A 25,789-nucleotide genomic window follows, 5' to 3' on the forward strand; every position below is an offset into this window, starting at 1 on the left:
ACAAGAAGCTGAAGGGAAAGAAACCTGTGAACTGGAACAGTCTGGAAGTTTAGGGTAGAGGAAGAGGTGAGAAGGACGAAGAGCCTAGTACCTAGGTACCTGTGGATAGGGGCCTAAGGAGTCTGCAGGTTGCTGTGAGCTTTGATATGTAACCACAGGTACATACCAAGGGAAGTGGCCTTTCTGGTAGGCAGAATCCAGTTTCACTGGCCTCTGAGAGCAAGCTTTGATCTCTCTGCCAGCAATCCTTTGGGCCCCACTCCCCTCTTAAATGTCCAGCTGGAGCTGAGCCCAGGCTGTCATCTTGGACATAGTCAGGGGACTTTCCCTTTTGGGGTGCTTGGAATTTTTATTTGGACCTAACAGATAACATGCAACAAGCTTGTTAGGAGCTGTAGGAGAAATTTTGTAACTCTAACAAAATTAAACTTTAAGCATGTTGAGACTATTTCTGTTAAGATTTTTTTTTCACTAAGATTGCTGCCAATTAGGCCCTATTCCCATATCAAAGGGACGGCACTGGGTAACAGGCTATAAGCTCATTAAGTCCTACTCCACTATTAAGTCCTAGTTCTTATTAAGAAAAATCATAATTCTGTCAGGCGGTGTGACCCTGGGTAACAACTACTGGAAAAGAGCAACACTGGCCTACTTCAAACATAACTGTGACAGTATCTTTGCTGTGTAAACCTTCCACTTGACCAAAACAGTCAAACTTGCAACTCTCGTCTGCGTTTAAACTGTTCCAAGTGTGACTTGGGACCTAGGACCTAAAAGAGATTTGAAGATGACTGTGTATGTCACATTTAATGACTAAGGCCTGTATAATTTTTTTTTTTAAAAATTCTGTTCTGGGCATATTTTCCTTTGGGGTTAACCAGAACACAATGCATGCTATTAAAGAGCTTCTTCTTTGTTCTCAAAGTGTTTGGAGTGAATTGGTGGTGGTAGGGGGTGGTAAACTGTTGTGCCAACCCACAAAGACATGATAAAAGTTTGGGGTAATGTTACCCTCTCAGAACCCAATCTATACACAAACCAAAATGACATTGTACTTCATAAATACGTACAAATACAATGCACCAACAAAAGTATGAATAAACAAATAAATATCACAGTTCACCAGAGGCTGTCGAGTGTGCCTGTATTGACCAAATTCAACCATATCTATTATCTATCTATCTATCTATCTATCTATCTATCTATCTATCTATCTATCTATCTATCTATCTATCTATCTATCTAACTATCTATCTTATCTATCTATCTATCTATCTATCTATCTATCTATCTATCTATCTATCTAACTATCTAGCTATCATCTATCTTTCTATCCCTTCACAGCATGGTGCTGTTAGAAGTACCTGAGAGTATAAACTTGCCACTTGTATGCACTTACAATACTATGGATTCCTTTCCTTGGTGTTCTGACCATATCTTGTTTAGCTCAGGGCTTCTTTTTTTCCCATCTGATCCCAGATATGCATAATATGCAAAGAAATCAAGCATTTACTAATCATAAGTCGTAAAGAATTTTATTTTAAAACATTCCTTTAGTATACACACTATTTTATAGTAAAGATAAAGGTAAATTTATATACTAATGTATATGCTTGCCTAATTTTACATGAAAAATTAAGTCTTGGCTGAATATTTAAAACCGCAGGGTAAAGAACATTTTTCAGAGTGGATTTTGATTTTATAACTTTCAGTGCTGTTTTGCATAAACACATAAAATAATATGTTGATGGCCATTTCAGAAATTGTTGGGAATTCTGCCCTAATCCCAAGCAAAATTCATTTAACTTTTTTTCATGAACTCAATTCAGTGTTGCAAACAGAAAATTCTAAATTTAAACATTCTAACACACGTTTAAGACATATTACTTTGAACTTAAATGATGGGGAAGTATGTTAAAACATTAAAAATCCTTTGCAGCCGGGCGGTGGTGGCGCACGCCTTTAATCCCAGCACTCGGGAGGCAGAGGCAGGCGGATCTCTGTGAGTTCGAGGCCAGCCTGGTCTACAAAGCGAGCTCCAGGAAAGGCGCAAAGCTACACAGAGAAACCCTGTCTTGAAAAAAAACCAAAAAAAAAAAATCCTTTGCTTTTTGTGATTAAACCACTTCTGTAAGAGAGAAATCTTTGTATGTATAATGAAGCACTGAAGTTCATAGCATACAACAGTCTTGAATCGGAGCCGAGGCATGTTGGGCAGTGTTAGTATCGGGTGATGTAACAGTATGGAAAGTGTGGAGAGCACATTTTGTGTGTTCATAACTAAGGCTTCAGTGAAGTCACCTGATGCAACATAGGTGAGGGCTGCCAGACACACATGGATTCATTACACGTTGGATTTTGAACTAAGTTTTGGTTGCTGCATATCAGGAACCTTTTAGTGTTGGCCTTTTTTCTTGTTTTATTTTGTCTTGTTTTGTAACCCCACATTCAATTACATGACCTGCTATGCGACTGTGACCCACAATCTAAGAATCAGGGATTTTGTTCATAATATCTCTGTCTGAGAGCATTGCTTGGGGAAAGAAGGAAAACTGGGTAAGCATGGGATGCTGTTCCCCAAAGGAGCAGACTGTGGGTAAGCAGGGACGTATTGAAATACAAATCAAAAGTGAATTCCATGGACTCTCTAATTCCACACCATTCTCCAAGTACCACAAGGATTTTGAGGGTGGAAAGAAGAAAGAGATTTTGAAGTATGAATTTTTTACTTGGAAATTACTTCCTGATAACCCATGGTCATAGACTCTGTGCTGTAGAAGGAAACAGCCCCATCAGACAATCTAGTACCATCAGCCAAAATTAAGAGACCACTGTAACCACTGATGAAGAGCAATTCATCAGCAATTAATCGTCAGTAGCCTATTCCATGTGTAAGATGCAGTGCTCAGAATGAGCGGGATGCTGCTAGCCTTCTGAGGGCAGATGAGGACAAGGGTTTGGCATGTTAGAAACTCTAACATGTTCCAGGTGCTCTAGCCCCTATGGTTGATGATAATGATCAAATATTTTTATTGAGTTATAGTGACACAGTATGGCTTATTTCTCCCCTACTCCATATAGTCCCATGAAGCCTCTCTAAACCCACCATCTGGAAAAAATGGGCATTATTAACCCTAATAACATCCAGAGAAAGATTCCCTAATGATTAATGAGGTTTATCTGGGAATAGCATAGCATTGTAATTTAAATACACATATTTCAGAATCTGGACATTTTCAAGGAAAGTTGAAGGGGAATTTTTTAAGACAAGATTGGAGTCACACAAATATTTTTAAATTACTTAAGCTGTGAGGATCAATAAGGATGGCATCAGCCTAAGAGCAAACTGATAGAGGTTGGAAGACTGCCTCTCTAAAAGCTCCCACATGCCCTGGCCTAGGTGCCATGCTTGAGAACCACCTCTCAAATCAAATTGTGTCTTAACTTGCTATTTTTACCACTGTAGTATGGTGATCTGTGGTTGGGGGGCAGAGAAAGAAATTTCAGCTCCTGCATCAGTAGTTGACATGTGAGGCCGGCAAGCCCATGTTGCTATTCAATACAAACAAGAAGGATCAAGTGCCATGAAACCATCAACCTTTCTCGTGATTCCAGATATGTAGGAGTGTCTTCTGGCAGTGTGGTTATAATTCATCCATGTCACTTTTGCAGTGACCACATGATGAATCTGTGTGCCCTGGACCACACCCAAAGCCATTGGTCCAGAGTTATTGAGAGGATCGGTAAAGATCCAAAGAGATCACAGGAGAATGATTTTCACGAGGTGCAGTTTTCCAATATTTTTGTACAAATGAACACAGCAGGCTAGGAAAGGCACACCCAAAGAACTGTTATGTAGACAGGGAACAGAGTCCTAGTAGGCGTTAGGTTATGGCTGTTGAGATGAAACATGACTGTCTATTCACATATCAGGTAATGCATTGTGGAAGACCTCAGAGGCACCAAAATATATCAGTGTCAAATTAAGGGATGAAAGTGAAGCACTTCCTCTTGGAGTAGTTTGAGTTCTCCACTTCTCTTCCTGAATCTTCTGTCTGTCTACACTTTGTGGTTTGGGGCCTATCCATGACTGTGTCTGCCTGTCTCTGTTGTTGCCTGTATGAATGCTGTCCCTAAAAAGCGCTTTGCTGTGTGTTTATGGAACAGTGCAGAAGGTGTAGCATGGGAAAAGAATGAGGGATTCTTTACAGAAATCTTTAACAGTTTTACAGGTAAAAAAGTTACTTACCTGGCCCCAGCTGTCCTGGAATAGCTAACAGACACTTATCAAGCTATATCTATCTGTATATTGTTTCCAATACCTATGGTGAATATTTGTTGTAGACAGTTGTTTCCAAACTGTTGGCTGCTTTCACCAGATTACCACAACACACACATACACCACAAAAGAGTGCATAATTTATGATTAAAGCTATGCATGAGCTTAAGTTGTAAAATCTGATTGCATTGGAAATCAATGAGGAGTGAAGTTGGTTTTATTCTCTTAAAGGTATAAACAGACTGAGTACACAGTAATAGTTGGTTAAATGCACTGTCTTAAATGATCCCAAGGTATATTACTAACTTGTCTGTGAAAAAGTTCAGTCTCCTTGAATGGAAAAGATATTTTCATAAAATTGTATCACTACAAGTTGGAACTGCAGACAGCTACTCTGCAACCAATTCCAAAGAGCACTCCTGGTGCTTGTCCTGGAGAACTTGACCCTCTAGGGATACCAAAAGCCGTCATACAGATGGGATTCCTTCTATACCTTAGCCCTGAAGAGGAGCTAGAGTGAACTAAAAAGCTGCTAAGGGTTATGACTGAGAGGAGCCTGGACAGTGAAGAGAGGTTTGGAATTGTTTGAAGATGCCGTGTGTGAGAAAGTGGAGTTGCGTGCAGCCAGGGACTGTCTGAAAGGCAAGATTGTAGTTGAACACTGTTCATAGTATCAGGAAAGACAACATGTTTATTTCTTTTTAGGGTCTTTTTTGTTAATTTTGATATTGTATTTTAAGTACAATATTTCTCCCTCCCCTTTACTCCCTCCAAACTCTTCTATATATCCCTGTCTGCCTCAAATTCATGGCCTCTGCTCCATCAACTGTTACTGCACACACACACACACACACACACACACACACACACACGCAAACACATATATGTAAATATAACCTGTTAAGTCCATATAATGTTGCTTGTATGTATGTTTTCAGAACTGACCATTTGGCACTGACCAACCAGTTGGGGTCTCCTCCTCTGGGGAGGATTTCCTCTCCCATTCCTCGCTTTGTTCTATTTCCTGCAGTGCTATGTACAGGGTTGAGGCCTCGTGAGCTTTCCCCCTTCCGTTTCCGCAGGTTTGGTGGTGTCCTCCTTGGTCAGCTCGTGTTTAAGCAGTCGTGCTGGTGAGACTTTACAGATATAGCTGCTGATGTTACGAGGAGACACGATCTCACGGCAAAGTTCCTGATCCTCTGGCACCTAAAAATCTTTCTGCCTCCTCTTCCACAAAGTTCCTTGAGCCTTACGTGTGGGAGTGTTTTGTAGATATAGTCATTGGAACTGTAGATCTAGTCATTGGAACTGGGTACCACAACTCTGTTTAATAAATCAGCAAAATCACTTAACAATTTATCAATATTTGTCCATAATATTCACAGACAAATGTAGTCTCCAGCCCTCATCAAGGAATCCTCCTTCCAACAGACTGAGACCACTACAGAAAACAACAACCAGTCTTGTTCTTCTCTGACATGTCTGCAGGGATTTCAACTTTTGCTTCACCTCCATTTCAGGACCCAGACTGAGGGTTCCTCAAGGTTTGACTGATTGCCATGGCAGAGGGAAAGAGAAGGCAGAACACTGAATGCTCAGTCACGAGCTTCTGTCTCGAAGTAATGTACATTGCTGGTGGTACTGAGTTGAATGGAATCCCCAAAAAGTAGAGCCCACCTAGAACCTTAGAATGTGATTGTTATTTAGGAGTGGGGCCTTGACAGGTGTATATGGATAGGGGCTGTGAGCTGATATCATATTAGGGTGGCACTGAAACCAATGACTGGGGATACGATGGAGAGAGTACACAGAGACAGATGGGAAGCACTTGCCGACAGGAGCAGAGACAAGAGTGTCCAGCTCAGCTGGCTGTAGGGGCACAGACCCTGCTCCTATGCCTCCCTTACCATCATGGACTACACCATGGACTGTGTGCTAAAACAAACCCTTCTTTAAGGGGTTTTTCTCAGGGTATTTTATCAGCACAACAGAAAAGTATCTACCACACCTTCCATTTGCCCAGTTCTGTGAAATCTTGAAGAAATGGTCTTGAAGAAATGATATAGTTCCCCTTCTGATTTTACAAAATGATAATGCTGTAAGGAAGAGACTCATTTTTTAAAAACCAAGTGCAGGACACAATACACTGAGGCAGGGTGCCAGAAAATGATGATTTTGCTTCTGAATGGTGTTACTGCAGTGAGTGTTTGGGAAGACATACCCAAGGTAAGTAGTATGGGATGGTACTGTGAGAATGAAACTTTTGAAGCAGATGAGAGAAACCAACATTGGTGCGGGGTGGGGAAGGGGGATGGGGAGGTGAGGGGTGCGAGGGTGGAGGGGGTGGCAGCAAGATGTGCACTCCTCAAAGGAGCTACTAGGGACTGGATTTTTGGCCAGTTCATTGCTCACTGCAAAAGTTAAACGGAGCTGTAGCAGGATCTTTGCTTCAAGATGAAGGGTTTGGCCTTTAGTGGCTCAGCCACACTCTGGCTTGGAGCTACTCTTTAAAATCCACTTTCTAAGCACCTGCAGTCAAGCGCAGCACAGAGGTCTGCACCAGGCCCCCGAAACCCTGCTGGTAGAGGCTCCCGGATCTTCCTACTCACTGCTAAGGCCAGTCTGAGACAGTACCTGTTCCTTCCTGCAACTTTGCAATTCACTCCATTCTAAACTATTCACCACGCAGGGGACTACTTGTTTGCTTCACCCTGAGCAGAGGATGAAAGCATTAGCCAACTAAGTAAGACAGAAGAAAGAGAATGGACTGGCGGCCTCACGGAAGCCCGCGAGGTGCTAACAGTTGGTGCCTGCAGAGTGCGCATGCTCTCTCCAGGTAAGTTCTGCTAGTAACCACCTCCATAATGACAGGGCAGGCCGGGAGGTGGCCCTTGGTGGCGGTGCTGCTATTGAGTTCTCTGTGCTGCGGTGAGTGGCTCTGATCTCACAGTCGTAACTTGTGGGCTGCTCCCTGCCAGTCCCAGATGGCACCTGCCCAGATGCAGACCTGAGAGAGCTCCACCTGGATTGGACACCCTCTGCCTGCCCCCTCATCAAGATGAGAGAAGGGCTAGAGCGCCTCACCCTGTCCACACACCCCAGTGGTAACTGCAGTTCTGCAAACTTGAACTAGGCTGCAGAGGGGGATGGGGGCGCGGGTGGAGGAATGTGGGGTGCAAATGCAAAGAACCTCACCCCCAGTACCTTCACATGGCTTAAGGGGTTGAAGAACAAAGACAGGAGGACCCTTGGCCTCTTGTGATGAAGTAAGTGCAGGTTTTAGTGACGTCTATCAAAAAGGATATCGTAGATAAAGTTTAAGGTCAGACGTTGGGCCACGGCAGCCCTAAAAGGTTGGCTTGCCAGACCTCAATCAGGAAGCCACTTAAATTAGAGAGTGATTAATAATGAAAAGCAGAGAAAGATTTATTCCGTGTGGCCGCATTAGGAAGAGGAATAAATACTGAGTTCCAGTAATCCTTGTCCCCGAGCCTGTCTTCACGGTCCTGACAGGGGGGTTAGGTTTAAGTACAGGGCAGGAAGCATGCATAATTCAACATCCCCTGTCAAAGTTGAGGTGTGTTCCAGCCCATCCCCTGTCACTGCCAGCTCTGGAGCCACTCCAGCAAGGTGGCAACAAGCGTCAGAATTTTCCTTCTCCAGGTGTGGACTTTGGAGGCATTTCAGTTTCTTGGAGCCCATTGTTTTGAGAGTCTGATAACCAACTTGGGGGGCCCAATTATCTCTTCAAATATTTTCATTCCTGTCAGGCTAGTTATGTTTGATCGCTTTTATTTTTGTGGTAATGATTTAACACTAAAAATAATCTAGGAAACATCTTGTGACCTCAAGACCTCAATACTCACTTTTAATAAATTATGAATTGTTCATTGAAACTTTCCTAGTTTATTTGGAAGAGGCAGTTTAAGTAGTACACATTTCATCAGCTATTAATACATTAGCTTTAGTCAAAACACACATGCAACAATGGGATTTGGTGTCTTTTGACTCGTAATGGGTTTTGCCTCCTGCTGTGGTTTGGATGTGGTTAGTCTTCCAAGGGTTTATGTGATAGAAGACTGTCCCCCAGTATGGCTGTGTTTAGAGGAGATGATGTGATGGAAGATTGTCCCCCAACGTTTAGAGGTGGTGAAACTTCAAAGATGAGGCCTATTAGGAAGTTGGGTGATGCCAGCACCCCACTTCTATCAAGTAAAGTGTCTTTCTTGAGTTTATGTATACACACACACACACACACACACACACACACACACACACACTTAAACTACGGTCTGGCTATGCTGCCAAAGTTGTGGGCCAGGCTCTTATAGCAGTTCTTATGCGGGAGTGACTTGGTTTACTTTCTCGTAAGTTTTCGGCTGTTATATTTTACTCAGGACTGCATTTTAAAATGAAAACGGGGTTTTGCTATTCATTTGTATGTCTTTATGTTCTCTGCATGCTATAAGATATTTTCCACAAAAACATGTGAAAGAGCTCTAAAGACCTAAAGAAAATAAAGGATTAGTCACCTAAATCAAGTGGCTGATCACAGAGTGTAACAGTTAGTCCAAATTAGTTTTTAGTTTCATGAGACTCTGGGCCTAAGAATTGTTGATATACCTTTAGTCCAATTATAAAGCATGCATATACTTGATGTTGCTATCGTTAAGGGGAACTCGAGTACTTTCACTTACTTCTGTTGGTTTCTGAAGACTGTAAGATTGCAAATTTCCCTGAGATGAGAGAACAAAACAGTATCTGCAGCTTTCTCTGTGCCAGACACATTGATTTCTTTTAGTTTTTTGAAGATAAAGAATGTCTTAAAGTGAACGCCATCTTTGTCTGGTAATAAGTTTGGAAATGATGATCTTGGGAGAGTGGTTAAAAATAAATAAATTAGGTAAATGTAAATGGGAAAAGCATTTCTAAACAAGTTTTTCATGTAACTTAGGGTTTTTTGTTTTGTTTTGTTTTGTTTTGTTTTTTGGTTTTTTGAGACAGAGTTTCTCTGTGTAGCTTTGCACTTTTCCTGGAACTCGTTTTGGAAACAAGGCTGGCCTCGAACTCACAGAGATCTGTCTGCCTCTGCCTCCCAAGTGCTGGAATTAAAGGCATGCGCCACCGCCGCCTGGTGTAACCTAGTTTTAAAGTTATGTAAAAATTAATGAGCTCTATATGTTTGAGTTTTTTCTAAGTAAATTAAATTTACATTTGCCCTTGGTTTCATAAAGGCCATTTCACACATTTAGACCTCACCTTCTCTCGGTTTAAATTCCTCCTGTGTCTGCCCACCTCAAATTTATTACCTCTTTTTTATTATCATTTTTACACACACACACACACACACACACACACACACACACACACACACACACACGCACATCCTGCTGAGTCCATTAGTGTTTCTCACATTGGATAGTCTATCAGGAGGCTTATCCCTGGAGAAGAACACTTCTTCCTCTCTTAGCAGCCATGAATGCTTGCAGCTTTTCATCCAGGACTGGGGCCTTCTGAGATTTCCCTGATCTACCTTGAGATGGCAAGTTGTAGTGTCATTGTGTAGGTCTTGTTTAGGTGACCATGATCTTGCGATGTCTTGGGTGCCACTCCCTGTTATATATAAAAGACCCTCTTTGTTGCTATTCCACTGGCTCGTACAACCAACCCCTGCCCTCATCTTTTGCAATGTTCTTTAAGCCTTAGGTGTAGGGGCTACTTCACAGATTTTTCAACAGAGATGGGAGCTCCATGATCTGTTGTTCTCTTATATGCTTCTATCTTTTTGGAAAGATAATCCTTTCCCTTCACATTTTTCTTTTTTTTTCTTTGAACACAATTTAATTTTTTTTTTTAATTTTGCAATACAATTCAGTTCTACATATCAGCCATGGATTCCCTTGTTCTCCCCCGTCCCATCCCCTCACCTTCCCCCCAGCCCACCCCCCATTTCCACCTCCTCCAGGGCAAAGCCTTCCCTGCGGACTGAGATCAACCTGGTAGACTCAGTCCAGGTAGGTCCAGTCCCCTCCTTCCAGGCCGAGCCAAGCGACCCTGCATAGGCCCCAGGTTTCAAACAGCCAACTCATGCAATGATCACAGGACCCGGTCCCACTGCCTGGATGCCTCCCAAACAGATCAAGCCAATCAACTGACTCACCCATTCAGAGGGCCTGATCCAGTTGGGGACCCCTCAGCCATTGGTTCATAGTTCATGTGTTTCCATTCATTTGGCTATTTGTCCCTGTGCTTTATCCAACCTTGGTCTCAACAATTCTCGCTCATATAAACCCTCCTCTTCAAGATCTAGATCTGGGTTTTTCACCAAAACCTCTGATCTATTAAAAATGCAAAGAAACTCACAGTTTACCAAATAACCTATATTACCTTATAAAGTTATGACTGAATAACCTTATAAGTAGATCAGTTATTACTTTAATTAATATTATTAATTTATAATTAATATTATTACAACTTCAAATGATAGTCTTGAACCTTTGTACAAGGTTAAGCATTGAGATCCATAAATTCAGATTCTCTATTTCACCATAACTACATCTAAAGTCTGCAAAAAACAAAATAAAACAAAGACTTTACAGTTAAATTAAGATTTCTATGTGAGATTTGACAGCTCAAAAACTTATAACCCTGGTCCATAAATTGTTGACAATCTCTAAGAATCTAGTAAACAGTCTAATAATTGTTGCGATGTTACTGATCATATCTCCCTACAAATGCATAAGGTATCATATATGAAATCATCTGCTACATCCCGATAGAGTGTTCTTATTTTGAGGAGTGTATCATTTGATCACATACTTAGGCAGAATAATGCCTCAATTAGTAAAATAAATAAATAAATAAATAAATAAATAAATAAGGTCCAATACAGTTTGTGATATTTCTGGATCCAGTCTAAACACTGGCTGGCTCCTCTTACATTGCATCATCATATCCAAAGAAATTGTAGCCAGAGGTGTAAATTCAACATTACAGATCCCAGTTGTTAGATTTTTCACTCATGAGTTGTGGTTATCAACTTAATGCACTAGTCAGAGGTATTTCCCTAACCATTTAACATACAGACGACTCCATAGCTAACACACCGTGTCCAACAAGCTTCCTTAGATCCCCTTGGTAGTGTCAGATTCGGATAGCTTAAGAGCTCCAGGGTGCTTATTAGCTAGTCAAAGCAACATTTCTGTAGCTGTTAACTCTGTTAGCTGCTCATGAAAAATAAATTCTTTCAAGACAAAACCAAAATGAATGGAAAACGGAAACCAAGCTCCACAGCACCAAGAGGTCTCACCATGTGTACCTGGAGTTTATGGTGGATATAGCCAAGTGCTTTCAAGATTAGGTTTGTAGCCTAGTCATGACCAGTCTGCATTTTTGGTATTGTTGCAGATTATACTTTACACTATGATCTTCAAACTTTGTCTTGTTGTCTGTCTAATCTTTATAAAGCGAACCCACTCTTTTAAAAGAATGTTAGCTCAGTTCTGTGAAGTGGGGACTGCCTGTGGGAGTAATAAAATAAAATTTTATGTTGACTGCACCACCGACCTGCCCTGAGACAGCCTTTCCTTCTGCCTTTCCATTGCTCAAACATGGCCTTGCCCATAATATTGGCTGACATCCTTTTCCTATAATGTGAGGTGAGAACAAACAAGACCAGGTTCATTTTGACACTAAGGGATAATCAAAACACAACCACAAACTGGTTGGTCAGCAACACTTTTGAAGACAAATCTTGACCTAAAGGGGAAAATGTGAAAATCATTACACCAAATGAAGTCATTTCAATCAAACGCCACTAAAATGCAGCCAAGTAACCATAGTCGGGGAATACTCACAGGTACTTTTTCCAGTAAATGATTGCCAAGGCCAATGCAATAATATAGATTTCCGTAACTTTAAACCTAATTTTGCCTACCAGCTGGTGGGGGATAGCCAGCTATGATTTTAATGCTTGTTTGATGTAATAACTGTGCCTGCTCACCAAGCAGTGCTTATCAGCACTTATGTATTATCACAAGTACCACCGAGCTTTCTTACTGATTACCTCACCTAAATGCTCTTTCCCCAATGAAATCTCAGTGTCTCTCTTGTTCCTTGAACTTACCAGAGGCCACTCTAGCCTGTGCAGGTGAGTCATGGATTACAATGCTCATCTTTGTTTATTCCCAAATAAGAGTTCCCTTACTGGAGAATTGTCTTATGTCTTTGTCGGATTATGACACCCCATCCATAATGACTGATGACTGCACACTGTCTTTCATGATGCCCCTGTGGGCCTGATGACTGCTTTCTTTCCTCGCTAATATCCTGCAGTGATGAAACACAGTAATCAAGATCTCTATTATCTAAGTGCTTAATGTTCAGGTAGCATTTTCTGTTAGCATCCTCAGAGTGTTGGTTGCTGTTGCTATCATTACAGCGAAAATAACTACTTTCTGCTAGCTATCACACAGTCATATTCGCATTGAACCAGACTTACACGGGAAATAAAAATGTCACAAATGCAGACCATTAGTGTCAAAGCTTTTCTCATGTATAAAAATTATAAACCATGCACTGATTTTGAGATGAGAGTCCTGCCGTCAAGTGTGTTAGAAAGAACCACTGTGATACAACGTTGAGGGATACATACTCTAGAAAGCCTTTATCAGTAACTGGTAATCATTTTGTTAGAGCATTAACATGACTAAATTCTTCTGAGTCACATAGTTCAGAATTTGTAGTATTTTATTGTACTTATTGTTAACCTAAAAATACAAACAGCACAGGCAGTTGGCCTCTTCTATGTTCTCGATCGAATATAAAATAAGAAATTATAATGTTTTTCAAAATACAAGGTGGATTCTGTGTGTATTCAATACACGGCTTCAAAAGACCATGTAGGAAGACATGATAATAGCCTCAGAACACAAGTAATTACCACCTGAGGGATCTGGGGGACTCAGTTTCTAATGTAGACCGAGATAGAATGTTGTGGATTTGGACACTCATTTGTGCCAAAGTCTGACCTTGCTTTGGTTTCTCATATAATGAAACTGACGATCAGGAGCCATGTCTTGGTAACCTTTACAGTTTCAGTGATCTCTGTTGTAAAAGAAGTAACTTCTAGTGCCCATTTTAGCCAATTAAAGACAAACTGAAGCCTACTGTAATGGTTTACAGAATACAGAACAAATGGCCATGTTCTTTCCTGTATGTCCAATTAAACTTGGTTTAAAAGAACAGCAGTTTCTGAACCGGCATGATTAACTACTAAGTGCAGCCTTAAATAATGTCAGTGCTGCATTTTTTAACTGCCTGTGAGGGTTTCTTTTAGAGACACAGTGTGTTGTGTGACTGGGACTTGTCCCCCACAGTCTCTTGTGTTGAACACTTTCTCCCTAGCTGGAGGAACTGTTTAGGAAGCCCAGAGAACCTTTAGAAGATGAACTATTACTGAAGGAAAATATCACAAGGGGAAGGCTTGGGGTTTTATAACCTGCCTCTGCTTCCTGTTTGCATCCTATTTCCAGGTTGTCAATCCAATGGGATTGGCTGGCCTCATGCTCCTACCGCTGTGCCTTCCCTGCCATGAGGGACTGTCCTCCTCAGAAACCGAAAGCTAAAATAAACCTTTCCTCCATTATCTTGATTTGCCAGGGTATTTTATCACAGCAACACAAATGAAACTGACAGTCTTGTTACCTAGCCTAGTCCATTCTATAAATCCTGACATGATAGATAGCACTCTTCACACTCTCCTTCTTCAGCTTGCTCCAGAAGAACCCTGTTCGCTTGCTCAAGGGAATAACAGACTCTCTGCCCCCCTTTTCACATCCATCACCTCAGAGACTTGCTCCAACGCCTTATTATTCAGCCTTGTGGCCTAGATCTTGCCCTTGCCATTGACTCCTTCCCCTAAGCTTCCAGCCGTTATCAAGTTTTAACTCATAATAAAAAATTAAACAGAAGTCCAAGAAGATTTAAAAAAAAAACAAAACAAAAAAAACCTTGCATTTATCCCTACTTTAGCACTTGCTTGTTGGACATCTTACTATGCCAGGATTTCATTTATGTGTCTATGCAAATGCATATCTGTGTCTGTTTATGGCTGTGTGTAGAGGTCAGAGGTTAACCTCACCTTGGCTAATGTTCCTCAGATGCTATCCACTTTTTTTTTCTTGTTTGTAGGTTTTTCTCCAAAGAAATAACTCACAACTTGAATGTTTTGGAGAATGTAGTTGGATATCTATGCTTTGTCTGGGATTTCCTAATATTTGGGTGGCTGAAAAGTTAGAGAACTGGGAAAGGTGAGCAATGGAAATCCCCAAGGCTACTTAGGTTAGCACATTTCCAAGAGCATGAAGAAGGTTCCAGCTCATTACAGTGGATGCCACACTGTCCAGATTTCCAGTATCACCCTCTGGTGTTATTTAAGGAGCATTTCTTAGATGTTTTCTCCTGTGATTTTTCCTCCAGTATTCTAGAAAGGTCAGCCACTGTTTGCTCTAATCCTCCTTATTAAACCATGCCACAGAAAAGCAAATTGCTTAAGACTGAACACCAGCATGTGCCAGGCAGGGGACTTGTGTTTGAGTTTTCTTGAACACAGTCCAGATTGTATTCCAGTGTAGATCCTTATGTTCAACTCATCGACATTTATATTCAACTCGGTGGGTATCTATTAATAATTATACCCTTAGAGTAACATCTTATGCCCTTGATTTTATTTTTAGTTTATATAGAAGGAGGAAGTATTAAGGGTTAGCAAAGTTAATGTTTTGTGTTTGTTAACACTTTTTTGTGTGGTGGGAGAAGTTCAGCAAATTATTTAGATGAAAGCCTTGATAAATGAATCATGTGGAAGACAACTGGCTTCTCCACATCTTTGTCATTTGAGTCAAATCGTGAGCCTTATATATGGTAGGGCAGTCAGGAGTGGCTTATGCCATTGAGAAGAACCAAGGGGCGGTCCCTACTCAGCAGCATCTGCTTCTGGTTTCTCCTTTCTTGGCCTTTTGAGTAGTTAATGGTCTACTGGAGGAAGAAATACCTGTAATCTACTTTTTGCCAATTGCTCTGTAGATTCAGTGAAATGCCAGAGTAGGAAAATGCCAGTCAACTGTGTATAATCCTTTGTGAGACTTACATACAAATGTCTCCTGCTTTCTTTTCTGCAATGGGAAATAGCCACAGAGAATTCTTTTCTTTGACATTCTTTAAATTATTTCATCCTTAGTGGGAAGATAAGACCTGATTACTGAGACTTTGCTGTAAAGTACAATAGAACTGGCCACTTGTTACCGAGATGCAGTATCAGAAGTGATACACTTCACATTAGTTCAAGGAGTTCTGTCTAGAAGCATATTGAAGCTGGATGTGGTATTTAGGTAATTTTCAGTTAAAAATTTTCCCATTGCGATAGCAACGTATTTATTACTTGAAGGAAATAATTACTTCCAACTCTCCAAAGATATTGCCATACCTGTATGTTCCAATATAGTCGTTATATTTATTACTAAAATATATGGTGATGTATTCATGATTTCACTTAGAATGAATGAAGAAAACTTGTAGTTTTTTTCTTCCCACTATGAAAGTTACCTTTGAAAATATTTGGTACTGTTTTTCACCTTCCTGGTCTCTACCATTGTTATGCTGCACTGTTACTTAAGTATTTGTAATAGATCTCAGATTTGGTACTAGAGAATTATAGAATTATATGAAATTATTTCTATTATCCCTTCCCAGGTTCAGCGCAGCTACTCTTTAAAAATACTAATTCTGTGACAGTCAGCTCTTGTGACAAGGTTGTTGTCATTCCATGCTACGTTTCCAATATAGAAACAGAAGACATCAAAGGGTTAAAATTGAATTGGAAATTTGGAAACACGGTCATTCTCATCTTTGAAGGATCTGTAAACAAATACTCCAAAACTGATAACTTTCAAAGTGCGTGGATTTCCCCCTTAGCACTTATAAAAGGAAACGCTTCTTTGAAGCTGGATAAGAACGAGGCAAAAGAGGGAAACTACACATGTACAGTTAGAGAATCAAGAAGAGAAGGTAAACACACCGTGGAACTGAAATATCGCCGCGGTAAGTGACACACTTTAAATATGGTTTGTCTCTTTGTCTGTACATCTGGAATCTTGATTGACCTTGTGGATTAATTATCCCCAGTGAAGATTATTATAAAGCAGATTCACCCCTGTATGCTTTGTACCTATAGAACATACCATTTCCGCTTTGAGGTAATGTCATGTAATAAATGAGGGTCTGCAGGTGCTGTTATCATAATCCGCGTGGATGCCCGGCTGGGAAGGCAGCTCAATTGAAGAAGTGTCTCCAGCACAAGTGTGAGGACTTGTGTTCAGATCTCTAGTGCCCCAATACAAGCCAGATACTGTAGTGTGTATCTGTATCCCCAGAGCCAGTCCAGGAGTCAGGGTGGAGACAGCCCTAGCTCTAGAGCTTGTAGCCAGGTAGTCCAGCCCATTTGGGGGCTCTAGGTTTACTGAATGACCTGGTCTCAAAAAATAAGTTGAAAACTGACTAAGAAAGACACACAACATTATCCCATAGTTTCTACACGTGTGCGTACACATAAATAAATACTAAATAAATAAATACACACATGCAGGAAAAAAAAAAGCAGAGGAGAAAGGGAAGATGATTCAGCAGCCAAGAGGATGCCAATGCCATGTTTGTGGTTGTCTCTATTTCCATAGCCATGTACCAAAATAAAGTGCTCTCCTTTATAAATTCGCTTGTCTCAGGTATTCAGTTACAGCAATGGAAAACAGACTAAGAAAATTAGGTTTCTATAAACAGTTCCCTTATCTATGTCCTGTCACAACTGATCTTACTGGAAAGATGACAAGATGGGCTGAGAAACTGCACTTTAAAAATAGTCACCTGCTACTCCCAACTACTGATATAATATCTGTGGTGGTTCAGTGTGGAATGACCCCTAGAGCTCACGTGATTGACCATTGGGTCCCCAGGTGGTAGAACGTTTTAGTTGGTTGCAGAAGTACAGTCTAACTAATAAAAGAAAGGGAGGTCTCAAAAGTTGTACCTCCTTTGGTTCCGGCTGCGCACTCTACCTTCTGGTGTGTTGCCTTCTAAGGCCCCACTTCCACCCGCTCTAAGCACCGCTCACTGCACTGTCTCCATCACCTCGACGGCCTTTCCCTGACCCTGAACCAAAAGGAGACCCTCATCCCTTGTCATTTCCTCCAGTTAATTTGTCACAGAAGAAAGTAAATAATGCAACATTTTGTCATCATTAAAATACTTGTTTCCATCTGATTTCCTCTTTTACTTTCTTCACACTGAAATTCACTCTGTGCATTTACTGTGCGGTTGTCAGGATTTTGGTCTAAAGACTCTTCTGTTTGGGCAATGGGTCCTGGGCTCACATACTTTGCATTTTGTTTTACCACCATCAAAACTGCTTTCCTTCATATGCTTTCCTTTTGCTCTTCCTTTTTTCCCCAGCTTTTCCTTTTTTCTTCTCTTCTTTTTTTATTTTATTATACTTTCTAGTATTTAAAACAATTTCTAAATTTAAATAAATTTTGATCGTATTCTTCCCTTCCTCTCTTAAGTCCTTCTAGATCCTCTCTCCCCCACCCACCCACCCAATCTTAAGTTCTTTCTCAAAAAGCAAACAAAAGCCCAATACAACGAAACCCCTCAAAACCAAGAAAACAAATAAAACCATACCCCAAAGAAAAAATTAAAACACCTAACTGTAGCCAAATATAAGCTGGCACACACACACACACACACACACACACACACACACACACACACACACACACAAATACACACCCCAAAACAAATAAACAAACAAAAAACTGTGGAGTCCATTATGTGTTGGTCAACTACTTCTGAACATGAGATCTGTCCTGGGTTGATACACCCAGTGTCACTCTATTGAAAAAAAATGATTTTTCCTTTCCGAGCAGGTATAAATGACAGTACAGCTATTAACTTTTACCCTAGTGGATAGGTTCTCATTCATTTTTTTGAAAATATCACAAAATGAAATATAATAAGGTTAAAAGCAAATCTAGCACATTGAAGTTGGACAAGACAAACCAACAGAAGGAAAAGAGCCCAAGAGAAGGCACAAGAATCAGAGATTCAGAGGGCCTTGTTTTTTTATTTTCCTCAATCGCCTCTGGCTCCTACACTCCACCTCTTCTTCTGCAGGGTTCCCCGAGCTCTGAGAGGAGGGGGTTGATGAAGACATCCCACTTACGGCTGGGTATTCTAAGGTCTCTCACTCTCAGCATAATGTCTGGCTGTGGGTCTCTATATTTGTTCCCATCTACTGCAGGAGGAAGCTTCTTTGATGATGGCTGAATAAGGCACTGATCTATGAGTATAGCAGAATATCATTAGGAATCTTTTTTTTTTCCTTAGACCAGTATTGTTTTGTTTTATCCTACATCCCCGGGCTATCTAGACTCAGGTTTTTAGTTACCCAAACAGTGTTGGGTATGGGTTCTATCTTGCAGAGTGGACCTTGAATCAAATCAGTTATTGGTTGGTTACCCCTACAAGCTTTGTACCACCATTGCCCTAGCATATCTTGCAGATAGGACACCACTGTAGATAAAGGGTTTGTGGCTGGCTTGGTGTTTGTTTCTCTTTTGGGAGTGTACAGAGTATGTTCCTGTACCAAAGACCATAGCACATGGAGGTGAAGCTCTATGTAGGCACCAGGTCAACATCTCCATCTTCAATGGGTTGTGTAGGAATTGTCTTTAGCAACGGGACCGTAATGTCAGCAACCTGTAGTCTTGGCAACAGCCTGGGTTGTTTAGGGGTTCCCATGGAGCCCCTTTGGCCAACAATTCAATTATGTATAATCCAATCCCAGTATCGGAAGTTTCATTTGATGACAAGAGATGGCCAGTTAGGACTCTGTCTCCCCCATTATTGAGCAATTTCATTAGACTATCTCAAAATAAATATATATATTTATAAAGATGTTTCTATTGCATTAGATTTCCATACTACCCTTCAAATTCCCCTTAATTTTAACTGTCTCTCCCTCTATTCCTTCCCACAATCCCCTTTTCCCTTTCCACATGATATTCCCATTCCAGCTCTTCATCCACCTGTAACTATCTATTCTACCTCCTTTTCCTAACAAGATCTGTTTCCTCTAGTCCCTTTCTTTATACCTACCCTCCATGGGTCTATGAATTGTAGATTAGTTATCATTTACTTGACAGCCAATATCCACATACAAGCAAATACATATTGTATTTGTCTTTCAGAGTCTGGGATACCTCGGTCAGTTCGATTTTTTTAATAGTTGAGTACTACTCCATTGTTTAAATGTACCACATTTTTTTATTCATTCTTCTGTTGAGGGAAATCTAGGTTGTTTCCAATTTCTGGCTATTATGAATAGAACTGCACTAAACATATTTGAGCAAGTGTCTCTATGGAAGAATGAAGAACTCTTTGGGTATAATCCCAAGAGTGGTATAGCTGGATATTGAGATAGATCGAGTCCTTTTCTTACCAAGGAACTACCACACTAATTTCCATAGTAACTGCATGCATTTGCCCTAACCCCAAGCAATGTAAGAGTGTTCCTTTTTGTGCACATCCTCACCAGCATGAGTTGTCTCTTGTTTTGTTGCCCTTAGCCATTCTGACAGATCTAAGATGAAATTCCAGAGTAGTTTTGATTCTCGCTTCCCTGATGGCTAAGGATGTTGAGCATTTCTTTTAAGTGTTTCTCAGCCATTTGAGATTCCTACATTGAGAATTCTCTTTAGATATGTATCCTATTTTGGGGTTATTGATATCTTGATGTCTTGTTTCTTGAGTTCTTCATATATTTTGGATCTTAGCCCTCTCTCAGATGTACAGTTCACAAAAATCCTTTCCCATTCTGTAGGCTGCTACTTTGTCCAAATGACGGTGTCCTTTGCCATGTAGAAGCTTCTCAGTGTCAGGAGGTCCCATTTATTAATTGTTGATCTTAGTGCCTGTGCTAATGATGTTCTGTTCAGAAGCTCTTTTCCTGTAGCAATGAGTTCAAGGCTTTTTTCTAATTGTTTAGCCTTTGGGTATTTTGCTTTGTTGTGTTAGCACCCATTTTTACAAAGGCTTGGCAAGTCCTACTCATGTTCCCTATGCCAAGAGAAGAAAGAAAACCAAGTGGTTTTAATTGTGGGCCAATTGGTTTGCTTGTCCTTGTTAATGTTCTTTCCCTTTACCAAGATATGGGAAAAGTAGGGATGCAACTTCACTGAACTGAATTCAGGCTATGTTATATCGCCCAGATTCTCCACAAATGGGTTGGTGAGCTGTGTAAAGCAGTTGCCCTAGCTGAAGTAGTCTCCTTGTTTTTATTTCTTGTTGTGCCGGCTGATTTCTATAAGCACACAGAAGGGACTTCTGATATTAATGTCTTTTTAAAGCTTAATTTAGAATCTCCAGTCATGATGCTAATGTGAGAGTTGGCAGGGCTTAGAGAACTTCTGCTCTAGGTGGGAACAGAACAGTTCAATTTTAACAACTAGGTTTTTTTTTTTTCTTTTCTAGCATTTTATCTCTTACTGTTTCAAAAATCTCTATTATCACATTGGGACTGGGGGCTTCATTTGATAATGCATTTCTGAAATTGCTTATAATTGGGAAGCAGATCTTAGTAGTTAAGCATCCTATACATCAGCATATCCTTCACATTCATGATCTTGACGAGTTACTTCAAGAGCTCAACTTGCCTCTTATTGATACTTGCATTTATGTGATCCACAGAATCAAATGAGTATCCAGTGAGATTCTGTGTTTGGAAGTTCTCTGAAAATCCTCATGTGTTGTAAACAATCCTTATTTTAGTCGGGTGTCTATTGTTTTGTTTTGCAAGCATTTTTGACTAGAAATAAAACTCACTGAAGTACTCCTCTGAATAAAAGGTTAAATGGTGCAAGACGTTTGCTGGGCAATACATACTTGTTTCAAGAGCAGTATTTATGCATCCTGAAGCCTTAGGAGATTTTTGGCATTAGAGGCCTGTTGTGATTAGTCTTATGTCAGTTTGACACAAGCTAGAGTCATTTGGAGGAGAGACTTTCAATTGATAAAACACCTCTGTAGTATTTTTCTATGGACAAGTCTGCAGTGCAGTTTCCTGGTTAATGATTGATGTGGTGAAGGCAAGCTCACTGAGAGCAGTGCCACCCCTGGGCAGGTAGTCCGAAATGGTGTATGAAACCAAACAGAACAAGCCAGGAGAAGCAAGTCGTTATTAAACAGCATTCCTCCATGGACTCTGCTTCAGTGCCTGCCTCCAGGTTCCTACCTTGATTTCCTGTCCTGACTTCCTTGGTGATAGAGTGTGACCCAAGAGATGCAAGATATAAGATGAAATATACCCTTTTCTCTCCAAGGTGATTTTGGTCATGGTGTTTTATGACAGCAATAAAAACCCCAAGACAAAGCCATTTTGACTATGGTGGGGTTTTTTTTTCTTTGTTTTAAATGCAAGCATAAATGAGCAGTAGAAATTACTCATTAGAAAGCAAGTACTGGCAATCTCTCATTGCTTTTGAGTGTCAAAACTGACTGTAGCAACACTGCAAGACAGTTTTGTATGCCTTTCATACCAGTCCATGATGTAGCACTGTGGAAAGCAGAGGACTTGTATCGTAACACCTTTCTCTATGCTTCATCATTTCCTAGCTTGAGAAAAGAATGTCAATATATCAGGCCCCCAGTTTTTGACAGTAAATTGAGAATATCATGTGCACCACAGGAAAAATTGAATTATACGTAGCAGCTCTCTCCCTTGACAAAGCTTTATTGAGTAAAATGTATGAGATGCTAAGGTGGACACTCTAGATTCAATGAAGACACAGATGTCACTTTTGATTTTACAGATGTCATTACAGTGAAAATAAGAAAAGTAGAATGACATAAAATTTATTTGAGCAAATGTTTGAGGTATGTTATGTCCCTGTTCTTCTCAACAGCTCTAAGATAAACCAGGCAGCTAGTGCAGACCTCAATGCCAGCATTCTGGAATCTAAGGCATGGATGGAGTTCATGAGTCTGAAGCCAGTCTGGGATATGGGCTGTGACCCTGGAAAAACAATATGCACACAAATATAAAATCCCTCTAGGACATAGATGCAGATCTTACTATTTCTGTTTAACACACTAGGGAAGCAAAAAAGATTTAAGATACTTTGACATGGTCAGCATTATAGCCAGATTTTTAACCTAGACTTCTCTGGATACAAAACTACTATGCTATGCTTTTTTTTGTAAAAGAACTTTGTAAGCAACCAAACCAAATCTGAGTATAGCATGATAGCCACTGAATATCCATGGCTTCATATCCATGATTTTACTTATGTATACACTGTCAATTCTGACCCAAGTAGCAAATTTCAGAAATAAATAATTCACAAGTTTTAATTGAGCACCTTCTATGTATTATAATGAAATCTTGTGCCATTCAACTCCATCTTACCCAGAACATAATCCATTCATTTTTCTAAGATACTCACACTGCATGTACTTACTATCGGCCAAATAATCACTTCCTAGTCATCAGAAGAACTGACCTGGAATCTCAGTGCTTGTGTTTTGAGTGTTCTGTTTTATCATTAGGTGTTATTAGTAATCTCTTACTTTTCATTAAACTGGGGGCTTGGGCTGTAGCCCAGTGATAAAGTGGAAGTTTTCAAGTACCTGTGTGTACTCGAAAGTACACAGGGGAAGCAGAGATATGTTCAGTTGATTAGGGTGATCCCCTTACTTTTTCAAGTTGTTCTTTCTGTTGTTGTTGTTGTTGTTCAAGAAGTAAGGTCCTGGGTGTTAATAATGCTTAGGCTTGGAAGCAAAAATTAAACACTTATTCACAGACCACATCCTCTTAATATTATTTCTTTGCCTTTCCAGTAGTAAATAGTTCACTCTTCCTTACTTAATGAAAAAAAAGAAATAATAAAGGAAGGACATGACTGCTCCTAGGTATGGTGGAGGAGAAAAAAATAACGTAGACATGAGAGAGAGCATAGTCAGAGGCAGGGACACCTGGGAGACTCTGGAGTGAACGTGATCAGGCTGAGCTGAGCCATGTGAAGAGAGAGGGAAGGGGAGAAGGAAGAGGCTCTACAAACACCTTAGGCTGATGCTAGACAAAGGGTTGCTCTCTGCAAACTGACAGTGGGACTCCATTGCTGAAGACAACATCCACATAACTCATTGAACATGGAGAAGTCAAGCTGGTGCCTACTTGGAGCCTTCAGCCCTGTGTTCTAGTCTCTTTGGTATGGGAAGGTACTCTGCAGGCTATCAAAAGAGAAACATAGACACCAACCCAGCCACAGAACCTATGACCTACCATCTGTCCTGCCTGAAAAATATGCTAGGGCAATGATGGCACAGAACTTACGGGAGTAGTAACTAATGTCTGACTTGACTTAAGGCCCATTCCATGAGAAGGAACCCATTCAACATTGCTTGGGTAACCAAGAACTAGATAGCCCAAAGACCTTGGGTAAAAACCAAACACAACTGTGAAAACAACAACAACAACAAAAAGCGATAAAATGATTCCTAATGATATTCTGCTATACTCATAGATCAGTGCCTTACCCAGTCATCGTCAGAGAGGCTTTCTTCAGCAGCAGAAGAGAAGTAGAGAGCTACCACCTGACATTATGTGGAGAAAAAAATCTAAATTGGAGGTCTCCACCAAATCCCTCTCCTCAGGGCTCAGGGAATCCTGTAGAAGAAAAGGCAGGAAAAATTGTGAGAGCCAGAGGAGATGGAGGACACCAGGAGAACACAGCCTTCTAAATCAACTACACAGGGCACATATGAGCTCACAGAGACTGAAGCGGCAAGCACAGGGCCAACATAGGTCTGCCCCAGGTCTTCTGTGTATATTTTACAGTTTTTAGTTTAATATTATGGGACTCCTGACTATGAGAATGAGTGGGTCTTTGACTCTTTTGCCTGCTCTTGGGACTCTTTTCCTCCTGTTCAGTTTCCATGTCCAATTTTGATATGAAAGTTTTTGCTTCATCTTATTATATTTTAATTTGTCACATTTGGTTGTTGTCTCTTAGGAGTCTGTTCTTTTCTAATGAGCGACAGAAAAGGTGTGGATCTGAAGAGAAGGGATGAGGAACAGGGAAGAGTAGAGGGAGGGGAAATTATACTCAGGACATATTGTATGAGAAAAAAAATCTATTTTCAATAGTTAAAAAAAAGATCCAACCTTTGCCTTCAACCCTTTACACATATTATCCTTAACAATCAAAGCCATCTGCTGAGGAGTAGGTACAGCCAGTGTTTTTCCTGGCAGCAATTAAGGACAGTGACAAGCAGAGGTGCTCAAATGCTGTCTATTATCACACAGATTGTGAGTCAGAATAGGTTTTCAGGCCTGGATGTGTGGTGAGAGCATTTTCTCAACATCTGTACTATGCTTCCACAGAATGAGGGTCAGGAGACTGAGGAGATATACTCAAGTAACTAGAGCATTGGGCATCCTAAATAAAATTTGTTGTTATATGAGCAAATCATACGTAAAATTTATTTTGTATATAAATGTATATAAACTGTGGCTACAGCTTTTAATTATTTTAATCTTCCATATGTATAATGAAAATATATTTGAGACTGTTAATGGTCTTTAATTACAGTAAATACTAACTATGATTTTTGTTTTCTTTCCCTTCAGCTTCATGGTTTCCTTTAAGTGAATATATTCTCATTATTATTTCCCCATTTCTGACTGTACTTTTCTTCTGGGCACAATTTAGTATTTTAAGTAAGTATTTACTTCTAGTTTTCATTTATATTTTAATGATAAAACTGTTATTTCCATGAGTATTAAAGTGAAATACTGTGTAATTCAGCTGCATTAGGAAGAGTCATGTTTTGATAAATAAGAATATGTACATGGTTTGAATAGTAATAGTCTTAATGAATTATATACTGTCCCTGACATATCGCTACTATTGATTTTGTAAGATAATGTTTTGTTGTGTTTTAAAAAGATCTTTTTAAAGAGAATATTGTAAATACTATTTAGACCATCTAAAACTCCTGCAGCACTGTCGTATTAACAAGTGTAATTTTATTTGGTAAACAGATAGTCATTGGCTACATTAGTGTGAAGACAGAATCCTATGTTCTGGCGCCCTGCGATGCCACACTTAGTTTCTCCAGTTTGCTGTTTGTACTATCATGCAGCCCTGTATCCCCTGCAGCAGCCAGGGGGAACTGTGCTCTGTGATCTTGCTTTGGCAGCCATGTAGCCAAGTCTCTGAGGGTCAAACCTGATGCTGTGTCTTGTGTGTGTATGTGTGTGTGTGTGTGTGTGTGTGTGTGTGTGTGTGTGTGTGTGTACAGTTCAGAATTGTCCACACAAGGTGATATAGTTTGAATGTGAAATGTGCTCCATAGACTCATTCATGCATTTGAACACTTGGTCACCAGTTAAGGTGACTT

At 40.3% G+C, this 25,789-nt stretch overlaps 1 protein-coding gene across 8 annotated transcripts in view; it reads left to right on the forward strand.

Moving 5' to 3' along the window:
- Positions 1 to 7,114: 7,114 nt before the first annotated feature.
- Positions 7,115 to 25,789, forward strand: part of LOC131922418 (leukocyte surface antigen CD47-like) — a 44,297-nt gene continuing 25,622 nt past the window's right edge. For 4 of the 8 annotated variants that reach the window (XM_059277202.1, XM_059277203.1, XM_059277208.1 and 1 more), the window contains exons 1-3: positions 7,126 to 7,207; positions 16,031 to 16,378; positions 25,017 to 25,106. In XM_059277202.1, the coding sequence (XP_059133185.1) occupies positions 7,144 to 7,207; positions 16,031 to 16,378; positions 25,017 to 25,106 (502 nt within the window). In that variant the 5' untranslated portion in view covers positions 7,126 to 7,143. The other 4 variants (XM_059277206.1, XM_059277205.1, XM_059277207.1 and 1 more) reach the window with 4 other exon arrangements.

The sequence above is a fragment of the Peromyscus eremicus genome, chromosome 12 (assembly GCF_949786415.1).
Source record: "Peromyscus eremicus chromosome 12, PerEre_H2_v1, whole genome shotgun sequence".
NCBI lineage: Eukaryota > Metazoa > Chordata > Mammalia > Rodentia > Cricetidae > Peromyscus > Peromyscus eremicus.